The sequence below is a fragment of the Chrysochloris asiatica genome, unplaced genomic scaffold (assembly GCF_000296735.1).
Source record: "Chrysochloris asiatica unplaced genomic scaffold, ChrAsi1.0 scaffold00008, whole genome shotgun sequence".
Classification (NCBI taxonomy): domain Eukaryota; kingdom Metazoa; phylum Chordata; class Mammalia; order Afrosoricida; family Chrysochloridae; genus Chrysochloris; species Chrysochloris asiatica.
The window spans coordinates 31,140,092-31,164,457 of record NW_006408526.1 but is presented as its reverse complement, the minus strand read 5'-3'; the positions used below and the strand labels follow the sequence as shown (position 1 = coordinate 31,164,457).

Below are 24,366 nucleotides of genomic sequence, written 5' to 3'. Positions count from 1 at the left end.
GTTTTGAAACTTGTTTTTTTTCACTTAGGGCATAAACAGATTTCTGGGTACTCATTTACAAGATGTTTTCATGAGTGCATAGCATTCCATTGTGTAGTTGCTCAATGATGAATGGAATTCATTTCTTTGATTGGTTTAATTAGTTGGACATTTCTTTTGCAAGTCCTTATTAGACTGTTGTATCTAGAGCCCACTGGAAAAGCTTGATGCAGGTGGGAAAATGTTGCCTGCTCTGTGCTTGCACAAGCTACTACATAGCCAAGCTCAAAGGGCTAGTGATCAGCCTCTTATTGGAGGATAAAATTTAGGTGATTAAAGTATATGAAAAATCCATATTCATTTCCAGGAAAGAGAACTGTCATGTCAAGGGCATTAGCAATGCTTGAAAATGACACATAGCGATCCTATAAACAATGAAACACCACCCAGTTGTGCTCCATCCTCACAATTGTTGCTAATTTTGAGCTCATTCTTTTTGTCACTGTGTCAGTCTATCTTTTTGGGGGTCTTCCTCTTTATTGCTGACCCTCCACATTAGCAAGCATGATGTCCTTCTCCAGGGACTGGTACTTCCTGATAACATGTCCAAAGTATAAGAGACATAGTCTCGCCATCATGGCTTCTAAGGAACATTCTAGATAAGGAACATACTTCTTCCAAGACAGATTTGTTTGTTCTCTGGCAGTTCATAGAATACTTTCAATACTCTTTGCCAACTCTACAATTTAGACAGAGGACTAGAGCAAGGATTCCTTTCTCTACCCCTGACAGGGTCACTATGAGTTGGAACCGACTCCACGGAACATAACAACAACAACAACAACATTTTATTATGAAAATTGTTGAGCAAAAGAATCTTCAAAGAATTGTACCGTGAACACCAATTACCATTACCTAAATCCTACAATTAACATCTTGCTAAATTTGTTGTCTATCTGCCCATATAGCTCATCAATACATGTTATTTAAAAAAAAACATATTTCAAAGGAATTGCAGCTATTAATACACCTCACCCTAAACACTTCAGCGTGCATGTTTAACTACAGTTCACTATTTTAAACTTCTTTTTTCAAGTGCAATTTATATACTGTGAAATGTATAAATTACATTTAATAAACAAAAATAAAGTCTTATTGAAATGTAATTCACATACCATGTATGTTCAGCCTTTTAAAGTGTACTACTCAGTGCTTTTTTAAATGTATTCACAAAGCTGTTTGTTAGTCCCTGCTATCTAATCCCAGGGCATTTTTATCACCCCTAAAAGAAATTCCATATCCATTCGCAGTCACTGCCCATTCTTTCCTTTCCTCAGCCCCTGGCAAACACTACCCTACTCTCTGTTTTGGTAGATTTGCCTACTCTGGACACTTTGTATAAATACAGTCATAACATATGCATTCTTTTATATCTGGCTTTTTTCACTTAGCAGAATGTTTTCAAGGTTATTCCTTGTTATTTGATGAGTCCTGACAAATGTATAGAACTGTGTAGCATGCAGGGGGTTCTTAATCTGCATATTCAGGGAAAAGAGTCTGTAACATCAAACTCTCCAAGGAGTATGTGAGTCAACAAAGAAACAATGAACCCCTGGCTAAGGGACTTGTGTGGAGACTGGTATATTAGTTTGGAAGTCCAGCCTAGCAAACGACATTTGGCAGGGAGGGGAAATTTGCCAGGAAGAGCAAATCTTCCTGCCAAAGTAAGATCAGGAGTGTAGCTGAGAGGCATGCAGGGCTTGTAACCTTGTCAAAGCAACACCAAGGAAGGTTTTCCAGGACTTCCGAAGGGAGCAGCAGTAAATGAGAGTTGAATACCAGTGAGGCATTCAGGCTCCCAAAAGTTCTAGAGTGATGGAGGGGCTCACATGCAAAATTAGGAAAGAGGTCAGAGCCATGCTTCTCTCAGGAAGCTGGGACAATCCTAGCCCTCTCATGGAAGAGGAGCCTGAACCAGGCAGAGGTGAGGGACATGGGCAGGAAACCCCCAGAGTTTTGTAAGTCCAGCCAATCTATCATTAGACAAAGTACATCTGCCCTTGCTCTAAAGAAAATAGTGTCAACTATGGCAGCAGCGTCAGACCTCCTCAGCTAACTTCACAAAGGTAAGGAGAAAGAATCATTCTCAGCATCAACAGTCCAAGGCAGATTGCTATGAGGTAGAGGTCAGGCATACCTTCACTCTCCAACCTTTTTATAGCAATTCCTACATCAGTTGTCTATCTTTACTCCTGCTGGGTTTGATAATTCATTGCAATGGCCCCACAGAATTCAGAGACAATAGTCATGATCACGGGGTCTTTTAGGGAAGATGTGTGCCATCAAGTCAGTTCCGTCTTAAAAACCCTGTGTACAGTTTCCAAGAATGGTTGGTGGGCTTGGATTGCCGACCAGCACTTATCCTACAGTGCTACACCAGAGAAGTTGTTGTTGTTAAGTACCATGGAATCGGTTTTGACTCATAGTCACTCTTCACAGGGTTTCCGAAGCTGCAAATCTTTAAGGGACCAGAAAGCCTCATCTTTCTCCTGCAGAATAGCTGGTAGTTTCGAACTGCTGACCTTGAGGTTAGCAGCCCGATTTGTAATCACTACGCTACCAGAGTTCCTTTACACCAGAGAAGTATTGGGTTACAATTCAGGATCAGGAATGACTCAGGATAGAGTTCTCTGGCCTGGACAGCTTCTCGGCTATAACCATAGGCATCCTCTCTCTGGACCTCAGCCCTGTGTTTCTTGGGCTGGCCTGGCCTCTGTTCTGCTTGAGCAAGTGTTACAAACCTCTTTACCTCCACCAAAAAATGCTCAGAGGCACCCCACTCCTGCCTGAAGACACTCAACTCTTTTGCTCCATGGACTAGGAAGCCCACCGCACCATTCCCTGCCACTCTCCTGGCTCTGCTGGCATTCTGCCACTGCTTCTCACCATCTTGTACCTTCTCTGATGTGACAGCTGTCTCCTGGGGCCAGGAAGTTCTCATCACAGAGACCTCAGTCTAAGGACACATTCCACTCTTGGTTCTTCTTTCTTGCTGGTATTGAGATCCCCTCTGTTTTTGCCTCTGGGATGTTTAATTTTAAGCCTAGCAGAATGGCAAAACTGACCAAACTCCTTATTAGGTCTCCTTCCCTGGTGTGGTGCTTCAGGATAAAGCACTGGACTGTAAGGTCGGTTTGAATCTTAAGGTTCAAACCCACCATCTGCTTCTTAGAAACCCTACACAGGGTCACTATGAGTTGAAATGACTCAAAAGCACTTAACCACCACCACCCCCACAAAGGATGCCACATACCTTACTTGTGTTATTAGCAAGTTATCCAATACCCTTGGAGGGCCACAAGCATTTATTTGCATAGTTCCTCCCAGTTATTTGGTGATGGGAAAGGCCATAAAAAAGTGATCCATCGCCACCCTATGGGGGCAGTTCTGCTCTGCCCTGTAGGGATGCTGAGAGCTCACACTGATTCAATGGCACACAACAGTATTCCTCTAATCAACTTGCAGCCCAGCACACCTCTTTCACCTTGCTCTCCCAGCCATACCAGATCCCTAAAGTGAGAGAGGATGCTGTAATGAAGCAGCTGCATGGAAGGCAGGGTGAAGCCACTCCTGGGCTAGGACTGAACCACAAGGGCAGGTATCTCTCCCTCTTCAGAGGTGATCCAGGAGCAGATGGGAAGTTCAGGTCTGATCTCACCATCAGAAGACAGGCGCTTCCTGGGCAGAAGCATGGGACTGGGCTCTAAGTTTCTTCCCCTGGAAAGGAGTCTGGGCAGATCTTTGTAATCACAGCAACCAGTGGAGTCTGATGGAAGTGATGCTGCATGATTTTCAGGGCTAGGTCATGAAATGCAGTAAGATATACATTGATTCTCTGTCTTGGGATGTTTACTCTGTGATCCTGGCTACCATGTTGTAAGGAAGCCCAGGCTGCTGCCGAGTGAGGTTGCATGTGCATGTTCCAGCTGGTCTTCAGTCAACAGCCAACATCCATCATCAGATGTGTGAGTGAATAAAGTTTCAGAGGAGGCCTGGTGTGGTGTTGTAGGATAAGCACTAGACTGCTAACTGCAAGGTCAGCAGCTTAAACCCACCACCTACTTCTCGGAAATCCTATACAGGGTCACTGTGAGTTGGAGCTGACTTGATAACATTTAACAAGCTTTCAGATGACTTTAGCTTCCAGCCTACAAGTTTACCATTGAGGTCCCAGACATCCTGAGCAGAAATAAGCCCTCCTTACTGTGTCTTTTCTAAACTCCTGATCCACAGATACCATGAAATAATAAATGATTGTTGTTTTAAGTTTCCCCCACCAAAAAAAAAGTGATCCATCGCACCAAAGCCCTCAAAAAAATCTCATTCCATTTCTGGCCTTTTCTCCCTTATAGTCCCCCAGTGTTAGGGATCAAATTGTGTCACCCAGAAAGATGTGTTGTAAAGTCTAACCCCTATACCTGTAGTTATAATCACATTTGGGGATGGGGTTTTCTTTGTTATGTTAATGAGGCAGTATACGTGTGGGTCTGTCTTAAATCAATCTCATTTGAGACATAAAAGAGCAGATTGATAAAGCAAGCAAGCAAACAAACACTCATGAGGAAAGGTAGATGCCAAGCCACTTGAAGATCTTGGAGGAACAAGGACCTCCCTTTAGTCAACTGAGAGAGAGAAGCCATCTGCTAGAGCCAGCCCCCTGTAGTCACACTTCCAGCCTGAGAGAATACATTTCTGCTTGTTAAAGTCATCCACTTGTGGTATTTCTGTTATAGCAGCACAACATAAACTGAGACACCCGTAAAAATTCTTCCATGTCCATCAGAACAAAAGGGCTCATTGTACACTAACCAAAGTCTAAACGACCCCACCTAGCAATCTCAACGTCAAAAGTGCCAGCCCTGCCACAGGAAAACAGTGCTCTTTAAGAAATGTTATTTACTTTTACAAATAAAAGTCAGGAAGCAAACATGGCAAAATAACATTCAATAGAGTTGGGTGGTAAGTACACAGGTGTTTGCTATTTTTTCCTACTGTGTGACAGAAACATTGTATTTATAATCCCTATTTGAAGGAAGGAATGGAGCAGGGACGCGTGGGTTCAGTCATGTTTATTGTTTTTCCTGTGTGCTCAGTTTATAAACTGTCCGAGGCAGTAACATGAGAAAACTAAACAAGTTGTTGACATGGGGAAAATATTCTCTGCATTGTATTAATTTGCAGTCATTTCCATGTTGCTTTTTGAAGTGTTCTTAGGTTGTTTGGGGACATGTGGTCTCTCTTTTTCTCCACAGCCTCTTAAACCTTCTGGCACTGTTACACTGTGTGCCCACTGTGATCACTCCCTAGAGAACACCCCCCTAGATGGGCTTCCTGCTAGTGGTGCAGTTAATGGTTGGTCAGGGCTGGGGTTCCATGGAGAGAGAGACATACTGAGAGGGAAACGGTCAACTTGAGGGTTCAGGGCACTCACAGTGAATCATAGGAAGGCCATACTTGGGGGAAGTCACAAAGGTGACCTTGGGGTCCTTGTAATACCCTTTCCACCCAGGGGATGTGCTTAAAGTGCTAATACTGCAAGAAAATGATGCCTAGCCACATGCTGGGAACCAGCAAACTTTTCTCCTTACCTCTATCTTCTCCTTCACAACTTGTACAAACAACAGGCGCTGGCACCACCTGGGGCCAGGGCAGTGAGGAAGGCTAGTGCCCAGTGAAGAGGTGGAGAAAGTCCATTATATAACCTATGATGCCCAGGAGGAGACAGGGCAGAGGGGGATGCAGCAAAAGGTACTAGTTTGTGCTTAGCCAAAGCCCCTGGGCCAGGGGTTGGTTCCTGTGCAAAGAGCAGTTAATTCTATCCAGCTAGTGGGCCCTGCATTTTCCCCGAGAGAATGAAGCTGCATAGCAGGGGAGGGAAATACAAGACAGGTAGAACTGATCCTGTTCACCACCCAGGCACGCCCCTGCACCCGTTGGACCCGGTACTGAGACATACTGGGGTAAGGGACAGAGCAGGCCCAAGCATACAAGCCTCTACCACACTTGGATGCTGGGTGACATCTGAGCACACATAGTCAAAGTGTGCCTGGGGTCCATGTGCCTGGACATAGACTTCCTATGCAAAGGCCAACTGCATTAGAACAAGGGGCTTGGGTCTGGTTACCAGGGTGCCACTGGACCAGATCCTAGTGAAACGCACAGTGAAGATGACAAAGAAGGTACCCAGCCAGGTAGGAAAGCCAAAATGGCAATGGTATGACCTCATGTTAGCCACAAGGCCAGGCAGAAGGTGCCTTGGAGGAGGAATGAGAGGGTGCCCAGAAGCCAAGACAGCACCCATGTCTGGACCTCCACTCACAGCCAAATCTCATCACTGCTCACACTGGACACTCGGTAGATATAGCCCAGCATCGGGAGACGGATGAAGCCTGCGGAGTCAGACATGTCCAGGGACTCAGTGACTCTCATTCCTTGGAAGTTGGGAGACCCCACTCTGTTCCCTAGAACTCAGAGGCTTTTGGTATAAGCACTGGAGGCAGGGAGCAGAGGAGGGCAGCAGGCTTTGCCCAGTACCTCGGCTGGTGAGGAGGCCGCCGGGCTCAGGGTCCAGAAGCTCTGGCCGGCTGTTGTTTCGAGCCACCTGCCGGTCTGCTGGTTTCCCTGCTGGGTGACAAACAGGGTAGTGCCCAGGATGAGGAGGGAGTCTGACGGTACCTGGGCCTTCTGAAACACCAAGCTTTTTCTCTTTTTCTCTGAAACAGCTTGACTAGAGCAGGGAGAACTGTACCTCTGGAATCCGGGGTGAGGTCGTTGAGCTGCAGGTTGGACGGGAGGGACATGTTCTCCCGAGGCAGGCGCACATTGCTGAGTTTCAGGTTGTTGGAGTCACTGCAGAGCAGACAAAGGCTAGGCTATGCATGCCCTGGTAGCAGCAGGCACAGCTTCCTATTTTGGGGCATGCTCCAGACCTCCCAGAGTCCTCAGGCTTCTTCTGTGGCCTGCATTTCAGTTCTGCCCATTCACCCAGGGACTTACCTGGAGATCAGAGATGGGCGCCGGGAGGGGCCTGAGGAGAAAGAACCGTGCCGCTGACCCTCAAGGTCCCCACTTACTCACTGCCCCCAAGCCTCTCTGACCCAAGACCCTCAGGCAAGGGTTTCTCTGATGCCCAGTCCTGACCCTGGGCCCAGAGACCGGGTTCCCAGTACTTGGCCCTGCTACCTGGAAGCATGTTGTCTCACCCATGTACCTATCTTGAAGTCTTCTGCAACCTGTTAGAGACAACCTGCTCTGCCCAGTGTCACTCACTGCCCTTGCTACCCACTCCTTCCCTGCTTATCCCCCTCAGCTGCCCTCTACCCCCCAGAGCCCCTGGCCCTACCTTTGGTTTTCTTCTCCTTCCTGCAGACCAGGCAGGCCACCAAGGTGCTGAAACCCACCAGGGTGCCCAGGGCAAGCCCTCCAGCCACAACGATGCCCAGAAGTGGCACTTCCACCCGAGTGGCCAGGAGCCCTGCAGGTTATCCCTTAGTTAGATTCCAAGATGCCATCGGCACCCCTCTGTCTTCCTTGCTCAAGGTGGGGGTGGACAGTAATCCACAAGACTCACTGAAAGGATAGCCCTCCTGCCCCCATTTCTTACCATGATCCCTGCACTCACCTGAGGTCTGACTATGCCAGCTGCTGGCAATGCTCACCTGGGGCTGGAAGAGAAGCACTGGTCACACCCACATCATTGGTGGCTACCACTGAGAGGTTGTGCGCCAGGCTGCGGAGCTGCAACTGCACCGTGTGGTTGGTGAGCCAGGGGTAGTTCTGTGCATCCAGCACCAGAAAGTCAGAGGTGTTGACAGTCACAGGCCCGTCCTGGTCGATCCAGGTCACATTGGCAGGAGGGTTGGCACGCACCAGGGCAAAAAGAACAACCAGGAGGCCTGGGCCCTGAGTTTCCTGGTACTTGGCTCCAACCTGGGCAATTTCTGGCTTAACTGGGACAAAGCAGAAGCCAATAATATGCTTTCATCACCGCGTTCATACTAGGCCCCTTTCTTCCCAAGCCCAGAATGGAGCCTGGGGACTGAACTCCTCCTGGGGCAGGACTTCCTCCTGGGAAGCAGGGCCACCAGGAGAGGCAGCATTCATAGAGATTAAGAGCATGGACACTAGAGTCCAAATGAGTGAATTTGAATCTTGGCTCTGCTACTTACCACCAGTAGCACATTGCTTAACCTCTTTGTGACTCAGTTTTCTCATATGCAACATGGGACTAACAGGAGTAAATGACCTTATAGATTATCACAAGGACTGTTACTGTTGTTGTTAAATGGCTTTGAGTTAGTTCTGACTCACAGTGACCCCGTAGAGGGTTTCCAAGGAGCGGCTGGTGAGTCTGAACCGTCAACCTTGTGATCCAGTATTTTATCCAATAGTGCCACATCAGGACTCTAAGAGAGCTAATATTTGAAAAGTGCTCAGAAAGTACCAGGCACATAGTATGTGCTCATTGTTAAATGTCCTCTCGAACCACATGCCCAGTGGCTATTGGGGTCCCTAGGCAAAGGTCCCTACCCACTCCAGGGCACTCACATTGTACGTTGAGGATGACAGAGGCATTGGGGGATCGGTCACTGCCCAGGTCCTGCAAGGAGCAGTTGAGCTCATGTTGGGCCCTTTGGGCAGTGACAGTGAAGGTGCTGGTGCCTCCAGAGAAGGCCTGTCCGCCCACACTCAGCAGTCTAGACGTGCTGGCCTCCTGCAGTTGTCCATCCAGGTACCAGGCCAGCCGAGGGACACCAGGTCCACCTGCCACTCGGCAGGTGAAGGCATGGCGTTCATTCTCCCGAAGTGCCCGTTCAGCCCAGGTCTGACCATCAATTTGTGGCGCCAACTCCCCCCAACCTGGAACACAGCAGGGGGCCTCTGGGGAGGGGTGGGGGAAGGCTAGTATTGTGCTGTGACCAGGATCAAAGTTCCCTTACAGAGGCAGCAGGCCAAGAGGCAAAGAACCTGGGTTGCTGACAAGGTACTCGCTGGACCTTGGGTAGGTAGGTGGGTGGGGAAAACCTGGAGCTGGAGCTTGGGGCCTGCAGATGGTGTGGGCAAGGATGGGAGAAAGGGAGCTTTGGGCCCTAAAAGTGCTTGGCCAAAGGATGGACAAGGGTGTACCTGAGCTCAGAAGGACTGGCAGCAGCAGCAGTGTGTGCGGGAGGGTAGCAGCCCGTGGAGGAAGTGCCATAGTGGCCCGGACCTGAGCCCCAGGCCGCTGAGAGAAGGGGGCGGGCCTTAGTGTTAGTGCCGGCGAGAGGAGGCGGGGCTACGACTTTTCCTCCCGGAATTGACTCTCCATAAACAAAAAGAAGTGTGTGGAAACAGATTCCCCTGAGGCTAAGGGAGACACCAACAGCTAAACCCAAAGGTAAAAATCCACCCAGAACGCACTAGGACACTCTGTTGGCGCAGCACCGCGCACTGACTCTCTCAGGGGCGAATCGCAAACCCACAGAGAAACGGAGACTAGGAGCAACCGGGTACCGCCCCCCTCCACAAGCCCAGGCACAAACACGCAGACTTCCCCAAAGGCATCATTCGTCCCCCGACCTCTGCCTCTCTCCTGCCCCACTCCTTCTCCCGTCTGTCGCACTAAGCCCCCTCTCCAGTCCCTTAGGTCGCTCGAGTGGGTTTGTACCAAAGAGGAGGAACCCAGTATCTGCGGCCCCACCCCGCCCCCAGAATCCCACGGCTGCTCACCTGGCTCCCTCCCTAAGAGCAGCCCGAGCAACTGCTCAGGTCTGATGAGCACCGCAGTCTGCTGCAGGGGCCCGGGCTGCGCCAGGCAGTGTCAATCAATGCCCGACCCGCGGGCCCGATGTGCCCCTCCCCCAGGGCAGGTGGGCGGGAGGAGGCTCACCACCACCACCACCCCACCCCACCCCACCCCCGGCCGGTTCTGTCATGTGCGGAGGGCCGCCCACGCTGGGTACACTTGCTTGCCTGGCTCCCTTCCACCTGCGAGGCTGGCGCGGGGGCCCTGGGTGGGGGTGGGGGCTGGACGCCGAAACAAGAAGAATCGGAAGAGGAGTCAGCTGCTTTATTGGTTTGGAGCAATCCCCGCCAGCGTCCTCGCGCTCATCGCCCATTGCGAGTGCCGCGCAGCTGCCCCATCATGTCGGCCAGCATGCGGTTGCACAGCGCGGCGTACGGATTGAGCAGCACCAGCTGGCGTCGCGCAAAGGGGCTCCCCAGCCGCGCCGCCAGCTCGAAGTCCCTCCTGGCGTCGTCGTCTCGGCCCTGCAGCCGCGCCAGGAGTCCGCGCTGCACGAAGCCCTGGCGGGCGGCGCGACCCCGACCTCCGCTCAGCTCCACTGCACGCTCTAGGTCCTCCAGGGCGCCTGCGGGGCGGACGGGGCAAGAGTTAGAGCAGGAGCCCAAGCCGGCACATTAGTAGTCACTGGATCGGGCCTTTTTACTACATGCCTGCACAGACGCAGAAATTTGATCCTAGAGTTAGGGATTGTTATTCCCATTACACAGATGAAGAATGAAAGAGGGAGAAACCGTGCTCTGACCTGCGCAGTTAGTGGCAGAGCTGGGACTATAAAATCCAGGTCCTTCCTTGCACCTATTTCCTCACCACTTGATAAGCAAAAAGGGGCCCTGGTGGTGCGATTGTTAGGCACGAATCTGCTAAGCTAAAGGATGGTGGCTGGAACCCACAACCAGCTGCTATGGGGAGAAAGGCCTGGTGATCAGCTACCCTAAAGATTGTTGTTAAGAGTAGTGGAGTCAGTTCTGATTCAGCGACCCTGTATAGGCTTTCCGAGGAGCAGCTGGTGGATTTGAACCGCGGACCTCTGGTTCGTGGTCCAGTGGCTGATCCTAAAGCGCCACACCAGGAGTCAGGCTAGACAATCCTATGGGAAGTTACACTTTGTCATTTGGGGTCGCAATAGTTAAAATCGACAGTACACCAAAGATTATAGAATGGTTAATGAACCGAGCACATAGCAGGCAACTTATCACATACATGTCATTAAGCACCAGCCATAGTGACTGAATCTGAATCCCAGGGTCCCCCCAAATTAGTTAAATGTGTAACTACTTTGTACAAATAAAGTCATTTTTCATTCATTTCCTTTTGAGGATTTTCCTCCCACAGCCTGCTTTAGAACAGCTGTTTCTCACCTGTTTCTTGGACTCCATTTGATGGTCTTTAATCTCCCCGATCGAAATGATTTGTACCTAATTTCTTTTGTAGGAGATGTGGAACCAGAGCTGGTTTCCACTATTTTATTTTTATTTTTTTATTGTCTTCAAAGTAGTGTGAAACCTCAGACCTCTGGTTGAGCAGCCTGCATTTCTTTTAGGCGTTGCCTCAATTTACTCTCATCTCCAGTCTTCTGAAGAGCCTGGCAGGGTACCTGAGGATCTCCAGCATCTTTTTGGAACATGACTAGTCTTCCTGTCCTGTCTATGTGTGGTTTGGTCCCTTGATAGTTCTGAAGTTCTCAGACTGCAGGGTCCTTGGTTTCCCTCAGAGGGGAATGGAAAGTCTCTCCAGGCAGAATTGCCTTTGCACTTCTTGGGTTTCGGTTTACAGGTTGTCTCCAGTGACTTCTATTTCCCTACCCTGGACAAACCCTGAAAAGGGAAGGTTGGGGGTTCCCCATTTTTCCTAGAATTGAATCCAAACTCCCCAACCTGGCATTGAGGGTCCTGGAGCAGTTAGCTCATCACCACTAATAGTAATAATCAAGTAGTTCCCCACAACCCTTCCATGGCTTACATCTTTGCATGAGCCTGGGCTCTTGGTTCCAGCATGGCCCCCTCTGTCCCCACTCCAGCCAGAACAACCCGAATGCAGTAAATTTAATCCAGTCACTCCCTAGTTAAAACTTCGGTGATTCCCCATGTTTTCAAGACACATTCTGACCTCAGCCTGACATTCAGAAGTCTTCACCAGCTGGCCCTTGGCTTTTTGTTATCCAGCCTGTCACTCCCTGCTGTCTGGAGATCTAAAATCCTTTTCTCTCTTCAGGCCATGGGCCATCTGGGCTCTGCAGGCTCTACCTTCTCCTACTTCTACTACTCCTTCAGAACTCACCCTTCAGGAGCAGAGAGCCTTCTCCCTTTCTTGCTAGTATTGTAATACTGGGTCTGTTCGATCTCCTAGATGCGAGCTCCTGGAGGAACAATATCTTGTGGGGATTAAAAGAACACATTGTGGAACCCTACCACCTGGCTTCAAATCCCAGCTCTGCCATTTCTTGCTGTGTGATTAGTGGGCAAGTTACTTAACTCTTAGCTTCTCATTTGTAAAATGGCGATAATAATAGCACATCTCTTTTATGGTGGTGAGGATTAAGCAATCATATATGTAAAGTCCTGGTGTGGCACTGTAGAATAGACAATGGACCAAAATGTCCGTTTGAACCACAAAGTTGGCCATTCAAACTAACCAGCCACTCAGAAACCCTGTACAGGGTCAAAAAGTCAGAACAGACTCGGTGTTTAACTACAACATAGAACAGTGCCTGGCACACAGTAACTGCTCTGTAAATGCTAGCTACAAATAACATCTTTTATCTTTGTTCTTATCAACGGAGAAAAGATTGAAGTTGTCAAGGACTTACTTTTCTTGGATCAACTATCAACACTCATGGACGCAGCAGTCAAGAAATCAAATGACGTACTGCATTAGGCAAATCTGCTGCACAAGGCCTTTTTAAAGTGTTGAAGAGCAAAGATGTCAGCTTGAGTGCTGAGGTACACCTGACCCAAGCCATGGTATTTTCAAGAATCTCATATGCATGTGAAAGTTGGACAGTGAATAAGGAAGACTGTAGAAGAATTGATGCTTTTGAGTTATGGTGTTGGAGAATATTGAATGTTTCATGGGCTGCCAAAAGAACCAACAGATCTGTGTTGGAAGAAGTGAAGCCAGAGTGCTCCTTGGAGGCCAAAATGGCCAAACTTCGTCTCTCAAACTTCGGACATATTGTCAGAAGGGACCAGTCACTGGAGAAGGATATCATGTTTGGTAAGGTGGAGGGTCAGAGAAAAAGAGGAAGACCCCCAGTGAGATGGATTGGCCAAGTGTTAGTATCAATGGGCTCAAGTGTGGCAACAATTGTGAAGTTGGCCCAGGACTGGGCATTGTTTCGTTCTGTTGTGTATAGGGTTGCTATGAGTCGGTACTGACTTGATGGCACCTACCACCACCAACAATTTTTTTGTCCTAAGCACCTTACCAATTGTCACAGAGTAGGCTTTCGATAAATGTTAACATTTATTATTAATATGCAATTACTGTGTGAAACTGTGGTTAAAGTGTTTGATGGTTAACTTAAAAGTCAGTGGTTCAAATGTATCATGGCTCCATGGGAGAAAGATGAAGCAGTCTGTTTCCATAAGGATTTGCAACTGGAAACCCTATGGGACAGTTCTACTCTGTCCTACAGGGTCACTGGGAGTCAGAATTGACTCCATAGCAGTAGGTTTTAATCTCTTCTTTCACAATTACCCTGTGAGGCCAACAGGGCTCATACAAGATAGTTTATAGATAAGAGTACAGGTTTCAGAGGGGTTAGGTGACATCTCCCTCCCAGACACAATACCAGCCCCACAGCCACTTCATCTCTGGTCTGTGCTCCAGATCCCTTCTGCAGAGGCTCCAGGATGTCTCCTCACCTGCCACATCTCCCTGGAGTCGCCGGGCCTGGGCGCGGTTGTTGTAGGCAGAGGCCCTCTCAGGCAGCAGGCAGATGGCTTGTCCAAACCTCTCCAGGGCTGTGCTGAAGTCCCCAGCCTCTGCTGCCATCACCCCCTGGAGCTCCAGGGCCTTTGACTGTTCCAGTTGTTCTCCAGGGAAAATTCCATCTGTGCCAGGGAGGGACAGGTAGATGTGAAGTTGGGAGCCAAGAAGCAAAGGTCCCTTGAGGGTTTAGGTGCAGTGTTTAGGAATGGACGAGCTGAGGTCATCAAGGATGGGAGCTAGCACTGCTCAAGTGGCAAAGGGACATAGGGAAGGGACCTTGGTTGGATTACACAGAGCATAAGAGTCCAAATTCCATAGCTGGTCTTCCTGCTGCTCTTGCTTTCCTACCTCTACAGCCTTATTTCTCATCTAACTTGCAGTAAGAAACATTGATTCATTTCCCAACAAACACTAATGAATTTCACTTACTCCACCCCTCCCTTTCTCTACTTTACTAAATCTGTATCCTTTTCCAAACTCCTTATAATAATAATCCTTATCCTCTTCCCAACTGCTTTTTAACAATCCTGATCCTGTTCCAAACTCCTTTTCAGTTCCCAACTCTGTCATGACAACATTTTATTATCTCCACTCTCAGTTGCCTTGTCAGCCACTGGCAGCCGTCTTTCTGTGTGATCTGGACTCCCAGCTCTCCATGAGCCATATACTTCCTGAAGGGGAGTTTATACTACTCATCACTTCATATCTAGCACCTAGGACAGTGGCTCATGATAGGGCTTCAATATTAACAAAATACCCAGAGAAAAAAGTAGAATCTAAACTAATAAAAGAAAGACCAGATGCTGTTGTTCATGGAGGTCATTAGCCATGCATTCCATTTTCTCCTCCAATTCCTGACTTTTTTTCTTCTGTTGGTCTTGGCAAATAAAGACCAATTGTTGTACTGCCTCCTTTGCTGTAGACCAAAACTAGATGATGTCCAGGTACCATTAATGTACATAGATTCTATAGAATTCTGATCAAAAGGGGAAAGTACAGAACAGAATTTTAAAGAAATTCAGATTTTATAGAACAGTTAAGGTTGTATGAACCCCTGAGAAAGTCTCAATTACTCTGAGGCAAGTCTTAAACCTTAAACCAAAAAAATCCTACGTAGTCTTGTTGAAAATACACAAAACCCCTAAGCTGTTTAATCGACTCATAGTGACCCTGTATAAAGTTTCTGAGGAGTTGGTGGGTTTGAACTGCTGACCCTGTGACTTCAAGGTTGGAAGTCTTTATGGAAGCAGATTGCTGAATGGCTGGCGGGTTGGGAACACTGAGCTTTCAGTTCTCAGCGGAGTGTCCAACTACTGCACCTTGAGGGTTTTGGCCTGTAATAGTACTTACTGACTGTTGGTTCTGTTTGCTTATGTTGGAAGCCATTCAACTGAGCCACCCCCTGCTTTGTTTCTATCTTCCATCATATGTTTGGTGATATTCTGTGTTATGATAAATAAGTGGAGTTTTAACCTCTCATTCCTACTCAAAATAAACAGAATGAAGTGTGGATAATGGGGTGAATTAAGTGATGAAGTGATTTCCAAGTTGTAGGGGCTGAAGGACTGAGACAAACCCTCATTTTTTCCTCTGACTCTTATCAGACCCATCAGTATCAATGCACTCAAGATGCACCCTCTTTGATTACATTCTCAATCAGAATCCCAGGACCTTGGAACAAGAGGCCTTAAAAAAAACCCACCTCCACCACAGGAAAGTGCTATACTCCAAGGTCAAAGGCTCACCTTCATCTTCGTCCTCTGCTTCCTCTCCCATGTCCAAACCTGCAACATCTCCAAATGGGGTGTTAGGGTTGAAGATGGCCTGCAACACTGCCTGATCATTTGGAGTTCCCATGGCGCACAACTCCAGATTCCAAAAGTGTGACTTAGAATAAAGAGGACAAAGGAGGGCAGGCCAGAGCCTCTAATAGCTGAGGGGGAGGTTCTGTCTGAGAACCTTCCCCCAATGAGGAGCTTCTTCTATCTATTGGCTGTAGTGTAAGTTCAACCCCTTCTGCCTCAGGTTAGTGGCCCAGGACTCTGACAGGGTATTTACAGATCTTTCTCAACTGCAACCCCCATCTTAGGGTAGGAACACAGAGTAAACAAATGCAATTTTGGTCTTAAGGTGGAGCAAAGAGACGGCACTCTCGAACTTCTCCCTGCACTGCTTTTGTTATAGTCAGAATGTGTACAAATTGCTAGAGACCACTGCTTGACCTATTCTGGATAGTGGTGGGAAGGCTAAATAGATGGAAAAAGAACTGTTTTGTTGTCTTCCTGACCCCTTCTCGTGTCCAGAATTAATTAGGTCCCAATCATGATTGATGAGCAAAAACCAAAAACTGTATTCAGTTAGAGAGTCAGTGGATTGGAACCTGAGGAACAAACCCACTGCTATTGAGTGATTCTTATAGTGATCTTAGATAGGGTTTCCTAGATGTAAATCTTTATGGGACCAGTCTCTCATTTTCCTCCTGTGGAGTGAGTGGCTGGTGGGTTTGAACCAACCTGGTGGTTAGTAGCCCAGTGCCTAACCCACAGCAACACCAGGGTTCCTTGGAACTGGGAAGGGGGTGGGAAATGATCTACTGATTCCACCTTAAAATGAAGGACTGTGGAAGGTACTTTGTAGTCTGGTTGTAGGCTATCCAACCCCTCCCTCCCATCCAGTTTCCGGTCCCAACCAGGGTCCAAAAGAAAGCTCAACCATCTGCAGCAATAAACTTGACATGTTTATTAATTAAACTATCACTTAAATAAAAAAAAGTGCATAGAAAATAAACATGTTTAAAAACTCCTTTTTTTTTTTTTTACAACTATGTACACTTTTTACTTTTACATTCAGTCTTTCGTAGAGAGCTTTCAGCATTATTATTTTTGAACTATTAAAGTATTTTCCTTCATCCCTGTCATCACAGGGAGTTAACACTGATGGACTTCAGACATGTTTTCTTTTTTTTTTTTCTTTCTTTTTCTTTAACCAGAAGCTTGGAAGAACACAGGAAAAAAAAAAAAAAGAAAAAGAAAAAACAAAAGATCTGTTATACGTGATAAAGTTGTCAAGAAATGTCTTATTTCTAGAAAAGAAGCTTGTCATCTGTTGAGCTCTTGAAACAATTATTCAACTACCTGTATTTACTAAAGAGACTGTTAAAAGTTCAATAAAAGAAACACCACAAGTCTATTTTCTTGGTTGAAAGACAGAACTAGAGTACCTCGGAACAAGATACCAGGAAAGCACAGAACACAATTTTCCCCTAAATGCAGGTGGTAACCCCAACATTCATAACCAAAAAGAGAGAAACAAGGAGTACAGGTACTGACTGGCAACATTCACGGGCAGAAAAGATCCAGGTGACACCATTTTCACATTTCTCTCTGATCCTAGGAATGGACAGCTTACCATCCCTTTACGGTTTGGTTTTCCCCCATGTAGGGAATCAGAGGAATGCCAGACTGACATTTTCCTGCCTCTACTAGCAACTGTAACACAATCCTTATCTATAGTGTTAAAGAGAATTAAAAGCCATGGACTGAGCTAGGCTTTGTTACATGGTGCATTACTATAATAGTTCCTATATATATCATATTTATATTTATTTGAAAACCAAAACAAACAAAAAAAGTTGCAAGTTTTCAGAGTGCGAGACTTGACTGGTATTCATGATTCGGCACAATACCATTTGCTCAATAACCTTGTATTGCTTTAAAATGACGGAACTTCAACATAAAATTACACCCAGCCCTTTGTAATGACCCACTTTTCCTTCAAAATAACATACTTGATTTCTATTAAAAAAAAAAAAAAAAAAAAAGGAACCCCCAAATTAAACTGAAATGTTAACATTGGACAAGGTTTTGACCTTTAGTATTTTCAGATAATTTGATTGATGTCAGTCCTTTAGAAATATACATTCATTAAAAGGTGTTGTTGTTTTTTTTTGTTTTTTTGTTTTTTTTTTAAATCAAGAGAGCTGCGCAGTGCTGACTGCATTGGCCGGGGTGTTTCACTGAGGTGAGCAGGATGGTGGGCTGGATCCCGGCAAAGGAGTGTGGTTGAAAACTTATAGCTGCCAAGGCTTCCCCCTTAAATCTTGTTATTGGTGTAAAAATAGGAGGGGCTGTGCTAGAGGTGGTGGACCATAACAGAGGGAGCCAAGGGACCAAGTTCTGGCCATAGGTTCAGAGTCAGGCAGCTACTCTAATTACAGTTTACACTGGCCACCAGGAAATGCAGCCACGACAGGTTCTAGCAGCAAAGCTAAAAGTGAGCTGGCTCTCTCACTGAGAACTGACCAGGTTTGCAGCTGTTACTCCATAGGGGTTTGTCCCTTGGGGGATGCTTGGGAAAATGACCCACCACAGTTCTTCAGGCTGCAACACCTTGGTCACTTTCAAAACAAATTTACGAGGTGTTTTGGAGATCGCTATGCCATTTTTGCCTTTGTTTCCTCTTGTAGAGAAACTTTGGCTTATCCCCCAAGATGCTGGCAGGTATGCTGAAGTTTGGCAATGGACTCAAGGCTGAGCTGTAGAGGAATTTCTCGTTTCTGTGGTTGACAATGAGGGAGTAGAAAGGCAAGGCAAACCATCTGCAGCTGGCAGGAGAAGGAAGGATGTGGGTTCCTCCCATCCTCAGGGTTTGGGGTTGGTAGAAGAGAAACGAGGAGGGGGCTCACAGTACAGCACGGCCTAGCAGGGCGGTAACTAGGTCTAGTTAGCTGAGTTTCCCCCACCCTCTGACTGGCCTTTGGGTCTTTCTCAATGTGAATTCAGGACCCATCAGTGCATTAATCATTTCAGTAACAAATGCAGCTTAAGTTTTTTTTTTTTTTTTTTTTAAAAAAAAAAAAAAAAGGGATAAAAGGACTTACAAAATAAACCTCACACAGTGCAATAATAAAGGGAACAAGATACGAGTGGAACCCCTAGGGCCACTCTATCTTGTTCATGGGCAAAAGGAGGAAGGGAGATGAGGTCTGGGTACAGTGCTTTTCCCCAGTCCCCTGCTGGCACTTCTCCATGATGACAAGGAAGTCTCTGCCATCCTGGCCACAGTGCTAGGCTCCCTGCACGACAGTGACAATGTTCCAGCAAAGCCACCAGACAGAGTTCTTAAGGTCATGGAAGAGACGGGAGCCCAGGATGAAGGCACAGCAGAGCCGTGAGTCCTGGGGCAGAGTGTGCTGGGCTGAGTTGTATTGCTTTGCTAGACTTCCATAGGAATGGGCTTCTTGTGACGAGAAAAGGGTGCCCCACCCTCTACTGGGCTACACTACTCTGAAACCTTGTGGCAGAGGCAGAGAAAAATCTGCTTTATCGTGAGTGGTCAGACTGTGCTTCAGTTTCAACGGGCTGCCCCAAAAGAGGGCACAAGGAAATCAATGGGTTCTTTGCAGGTATGAGGATTTGGTGGGCAAAGGGAAAGGAAAGGAGGTGAACTATGAGGCAGATGGTGATGGAAAATGTCAAGTTGCCATTCAACTTGTTGGTAGTTAACTCTGAAGAAGATAAGATCAGGGAAATGTGGAAGAGTACTACCTCTCACCACTCTGGAGCTACAGCCAGAAAGGAGAGAATGTGGGAGAGATGAGGAGAAACTATTTTATCAAGATACTACTATGGCATTTTGAGGAGCTTCCATAGGGGAAGGAGAGGAGTGGCCCAATGACAGTGGGTGACCTCCTCCGTTTATTGTAGAAAAGCAAACCCAGGAAACAGTTACTTATGTCAACAGGGCACAAACAAGCTACACCATTAAACACCAAAAAGTACACCTTCCAGGAGGAAGTTGGGCAGGAAAACCAGACTTTGTGTGTACAGCTGAATATTTTCTCTAACTTCATCCTATGAAAATAAAAAATTATTAAAAACCGATCTTCTTTTAAATTAGGATAATACCGCGGTTTAAAAAATAGCCTTGTCTTAAGTGCTTCTCCCTATGAAGTGCTTCTCATAGAAAAATATACAAAATATATTTACATTTATAAAACCTTAAATAGTAAACTGTAAACAGAACAGAGTAAAATCCAATGACTTAATTTAACAGGTTCAGGACACTGTCTTGTGGGTAGGAAGAGAAGAAACATTTGATGTTGCTTTGACCACATCCTAAGGAGTAATCAGGGCAGTAGTGTCATTTAATTTGCGGTGTCCATGGATTTCACACACACGGCAGAGTTTCCTCAACACAAGGTGGTCTAGTCCCCAAGTTTTGGGCCTTAAAATCTGATTAGTGTTCTGCCTTCAACTGGACATTGACCTTTAAAAGTTAAGTCTTCCTATGTCTGAAAAAGGGGGAAATGAAAGTAACTGTGTCCTAGGAACAGAATACAGAGGTCATCCTGGTTGAGACACTCTGGTTGTTGCATGATTCAAATCCTATTTAAATAATCTTTTTCCTTTTCTAGAAAATCATGCTACATATATATTTTTTTAAAACTCTCAGTGGAGCTTTATGAAAATTTCTCGAAATTCTGTCTGGTTATATCCAATGGCTCCTGTCCACTTCCTCACCTGGAGTGCTTACAGGCTCATAGAACTTTCTGTCGGCATGTACTATGCCCAATAGGGAGTTGTCCTTGAGCAGGGAGGTAATCTCCTGTATCACCCAGAAAGAAGAATGAGAAAGCAGTGGGATGAAGTAGGACAGGGGAAATGAAAGTGGAGTGAAGAGAAGGAATGAGAAAAGGAAGCCGCTCCTATTGTCAAGAAAAGTAATTGGCTGAGATAAGGCTCATGGGATAAGACTCCCACTTAAAGCCCACAGGCTCAATGTTTGGTAATAAATTGGCACAACCCTAAGACAGCCTTATGTTACCCAAGGTGCAAGGAATCCTGTCTCCCGACCAGAAGTGAATCAAGTGGGAGGATACTATGGAAATTCAACATATCTTCTGTTTGTTCAACAGACGGCTACAGACTGGGCCTGGCTGGCAAACTATCCGGTACCCAACCAACCCTTTATTGGGGGCCTTGCCTGCCCCTTCACCAATAGTGCTTGGGAAAAGGCTGAGCCAAGACTGGCAACCTTCACTCTGAGAAGACACGCACGCCAGTCCTGAGTTCAGGCCCAACCTCCCAACATAACTAACCCACTCACTCTAGGCTCCTTCCAGGCAAGTCAGCTAGGGACCCCAATTTCCACTTTTCAACAGCATACAATCAGAGGGGCCCCAGAAGAAAACTGATCATGGATCTTCAAGACCTCCTCTCTTTCTCCAGGACTGTGATCACATGTACAGTGTGAATATGGGACATAGGGAGCTTAGCCATCATGGAGGCCCCTCAACTGTGCCCACTCAATCCTGGAACTCCTAGTTGCTGGAAAAGGCTTTCAGCATTGCTTTGGATGGCCCTGGGTCCTAGAACTCCAACACTCGGGGAGAAGAGCAGCATTAGTTTAGGAACTTCCGGCATTTCTTGGCGCCACAGTTGCAGGGCAGCTTGTTGCTGGCATCCTCAATAGGGAACTTATAGTCATATGTGAGTTCTTCTCCTCGATAGATCTTACGCATGGCAAAGATAACAATGTGCTTCTGCCCATCAATATTGATGACCCGAGAGTAGCAGTTAGGCTCACATGAGTGATTGATGAAACGTGCAGCATTTCCATGCATGGTGGCATCCACTACCTCTGAGTCATCAATTCGGAACATGTAGCAACCAATGCCCTGTACAAGAAGGAAAAAGGAGAAAAACTTGTTACTTATTACAGCTTAGGTTTGAAAACATTTCCCAGACTCATTCTGATTATGACCTCTATATAGTATAGCTGGTGATGAACAGTTTCTTTTAAAAATTTCCAGGTTTCTCCCAGTAAATATAATCTTTCAAGATGATTCCATGAAGAATCCTTAGATTATAGATAGCGAGACAAAAGGTTTCTTATGATCTCTGCAGAAATGAAAATCTAAAAATCGCATAGCTACGGGTTTTAGATCCTGAGGTCAACTCAGACAAAATTTCAAAGAGTATGTTTTTAAAAGAAAACAAAACAAACTAATCCTTAGGGTGCATTCTGAACATATACTGGACTCACCACAAACTTCAGCGATGTTAAAATGTTACACATCATTAAATCAATAAACTGCTATTTCTTCTGGGATTCAGAAAGCATATTAATAGTACACAGTCCCTTTCTATAGCAAAACGGGGAGCATGGTGGCTCCATACGACTCACAACACTGGACTGCGAACCACAAGGTCCTCCGTTTGAGTTTGCCAACCACTCTGAGGGAGAAAGATGAGACTTTCTGTTCGCACAGAGATTTTACAGCCTAGGAAACCTTATACATGGTCGTTATGAATTGGAACGGACTCAATAGCACTTAACAACAGCAACATAGCAAAACAAAAGAACTGAGAGACATAAAGTGAGCACTTACTTTGCTGTCATAATACTTCTCTCGCTTGTCAGTCTGGATGGAACGGATGACATTGCCTGCATATTCAATCACCATCTCACCTGCATCAATGTTCCTCTTACAGAACAGGCCCCGGCCGTGAATGGGAGACCTAGGCCAGGAAGATGGGAGAGTAATCAGCTACAAATTTTGTTAATAAAGTTAATTGTGTGAGTACGTGCATAAGTGAATAAAATTTCCTGGTCTGTTTCCTCTTCCAGGAAAGAGACACTTGAAAGAAGAAAAAGAATTTGGATCCAAATTCTTTTAATAACTGTTTTAATAACTAGTTAAGGATGAAACAGTCCTTCATTTTGAAACTCATTAGAAGAAGTAATGTTGTAATGCTAATTGTGTTAAATTCCTTATTCAACACAAAGAGTTACAGGATCTCAATACATCAGGTTCAATGAAATGATATACATAGAAACCTCACTGCATGAGGGAGGCAACTCCAGCATTTGACTAACTTTGATTTTGGAAAACTTCATTTGTTATATATAAGTCTAGCCAGAATTTCAGTCATACCTGTAGACACCAACTGCCTCTTTAGAAGTCTTTTTTAAGTGCCGGAAACGCATAGGCATTGGCAAATCCATGCTAGTTGCCCTCCTAAAGAGACAAGGCATATTGTTAATGAATTCTCTTCAACAGTATGTGTGATATAAATTATTGCTGTTGTTAAGTGCCACTGAGACTGTTCCAACTCATAGCAACCCTTTATAGGCTTTCCAAGGAGTGGCTGGTGGGCTTGAACTGCCAACTTTGTGGGTTAGCAGTCCAGTGTTTATTCTATAGCACTACACCAAGGTTATGGTTAGGACTAGGGTTAATGTTAGGGGTAAGGGTTGGGTTAGGGCTAGGAGTAAGGCTTTTTATAGCTCTAGGGTTATTTGTTGTTGTCATTGTTAAGTGCTGTTGAGTTGATTCTGACTCATAGTGACCCTATGTACAACCCTATGCATGAAAAACTACCCGGTCCCGTACCATCCTCACATTAGTTACTATGTTTGTGTCCATTATGTCCCTTCATCTCACTGAGGAGCTTCCTCTTTTGTGCAGATCCTCTACTTTGCCAAGCAGGATGGTCTTGTTCTTGATAAGATGCCCAAAGTACACAAGATGAACTCTTGCGATCATCCCTTCTTAGGAGTATTCTGGTTATACTGCTTTTAAAATGGATTTGTTTGTTCTTTAAGCAGTTCATGGTATACTTAATATTCTTTTTGCAACATTAATTCAAAGGCATCACTTCTTTTTCACCCTCATCATTCAATATCCGGTTTTCAGCGAGGTAAATGAAAACACCATGGCTTGGGTCAGGCATACATTTGTCCTCAAAGTGACAGTTTTAATATTTAACACTTTAAAGAGGTGTTTTGCAGTAGATTTGTCAATGCAATATATCATTTGATTTGACTGCTGCTTTAATGGGCATTGATTGTGAATCCAGTAAAATGGAATCCTTGGTAACTTCAATTTTTTCTTTCTTTGTTTATCCTGATATTGCATACTGTGTCCAGTTACGAGGATTTTTGTTTTCTTTATATTGAAGTGTGATCCATACTGAAGGCTAAAAGTCTTTGATCTTCATCAGTTAGTGCTTCAAGTCCTCTTTGCTTTCAGAATGTTATAAAATCTGTGTATTACAGGTTATTTGATGAGTCTTCCTCCAATTCTGATACCACATTTTTTCTTCACAAAGTCCAGTTACGTGGATTATTTGTTCAGCAAACATATTGAGTAAGTATACTGAAAGGATGCAACCTTGATGCACACCTTTGCAGATTTTAAAACCCTTTTCTGTTCACGATTGTCTATGTACAAGTTCCACATGAGTACAGTTCTAAAATTCCCATCCATCAGACTGCTATCCATAATTGGTCAACTACACAGTTGAATGCTTTTAAGTCTATAAAACACAGGTAAACATCAAGCTCCATCTGACATCAGTAATCATATCCCTCATTTTATATTCTCTTCTGAATCTGGCTTGAATTTCTGGCAGTTCATTGTAAGATGCACTACTACAACTATTTTTGAATTATCTTCATCAATTTTATTTACATTATATATATATTTGTTGTTGTTGTTGGTAAGTGCCAACGAGTCGGTTCCGACCCATAGCGACCCTGTATAGGGTTTCCGAGGGTGTAAATCTTTACGGGAGTAGAAAGCCTCATCTTTCTCCCGCGGAGCAGCT

General features: G+C 45.7%; 3 protein-coding genes across 7 annotated transcripts in view; all 3 read right to left on the bottom strand.

Annotated features, from left to right (window-relative positions):
• Positions 1–6,354: 6,354 nt before the first annotated feature.
• Positions 6,355–9,895, bottom strand: TMEM25 (transmembrane protein 25). 2 transcript variants are annotated; one of them, XM_006833883.1, is made up of 9 exons: positions 9,748–9,895; positions 9,166–9,262; positions 8,587–8,898; positions 7,698–7,988; positions 7,382–7,513; positions 7,036–7,066; positions 6,788–6,888; positions 6,574–6,663; positions 6,355–6,428 (listed from the first exon to the last, which is right to left on the bottom strand). In XM_006833883.1, exons 2-9 carry the CDS (start codon positions 9,233–9,235, stop codon positions 6,355–6,357), a joined length of 1,101 nt encoding a protein of 366 aa, XP_006833946.1. In that variant the 5' UTR covers positions 9,236–9,262; positions 9,748–9,895. The 2 variants fall into 2 exon arrangements, with proteins under 2 accessions (XP_006833946.1, XP_006833947.1); XM_006833884.1 differs by lacking the exon at positions 9,748–9,895 and having other exon boundaries at positions 6,574–6,660; positions 9,166–9,235.
• Positions 9,896–10,108: 213 nt separating this feature from the next.
• On the bottom strand, positions 10,109–15,634 carry TTC36 (tetratricopeptide repeat domain 36). The gene is made up of 3 exons (XM_006833882.1): positions 15,499–15,634; positions 13,687–13,875; positions 10,109–10,388 (listed from the first exon to the last, which is right to left on the bottom strand). Exons 1-3 carry the CDS (start codon positions 15,608–15,610, stop codon positions 10,126–10,128), a joined length of 564 nt encoding a protein of 187 aa, XP_006833945.1. The 5' UTR covers positions 15,611–15,634; the 3' UTR covers positions 10,109–10,125.
• An 843-nt stretch (positions 15,635–16,477) lies between these two features.
• The window catches only part of KMT2A (lysine (K)-specific methyltransferase 2A), a 125,186-nt gene continuing 117,297 nt past the window's right edge, over positions 16,478–24,366 (bottom strand). For 2 of the 4 annotated variants that reach the window (XM_006833878.1, XM_006833879.1), the window contains exons 34-36: positions 22,692–22,775; positions 22,146–22,275; positions 16,478–21,431 (exon numbers count right to left, since the gene is read on the bottom strand). In XM_006833878.1, coding sequence (XP_006833941.1) covers positions 21,156–21,431; positions 22,146–22,275; positions 22,692–22,775 — 490 coding nt within the window. In that variant the 3' untranslated portion in view covers positions 16,478–21,155. The remainder of the gene's footprint in view (positions 21,432–22,145; positions 22,276–22,691; positions 22,776–24,366) is intronic. The other 2 variants (XM_006833881.1, XM_006833880.1) reach the window with 1 other exon arrangement.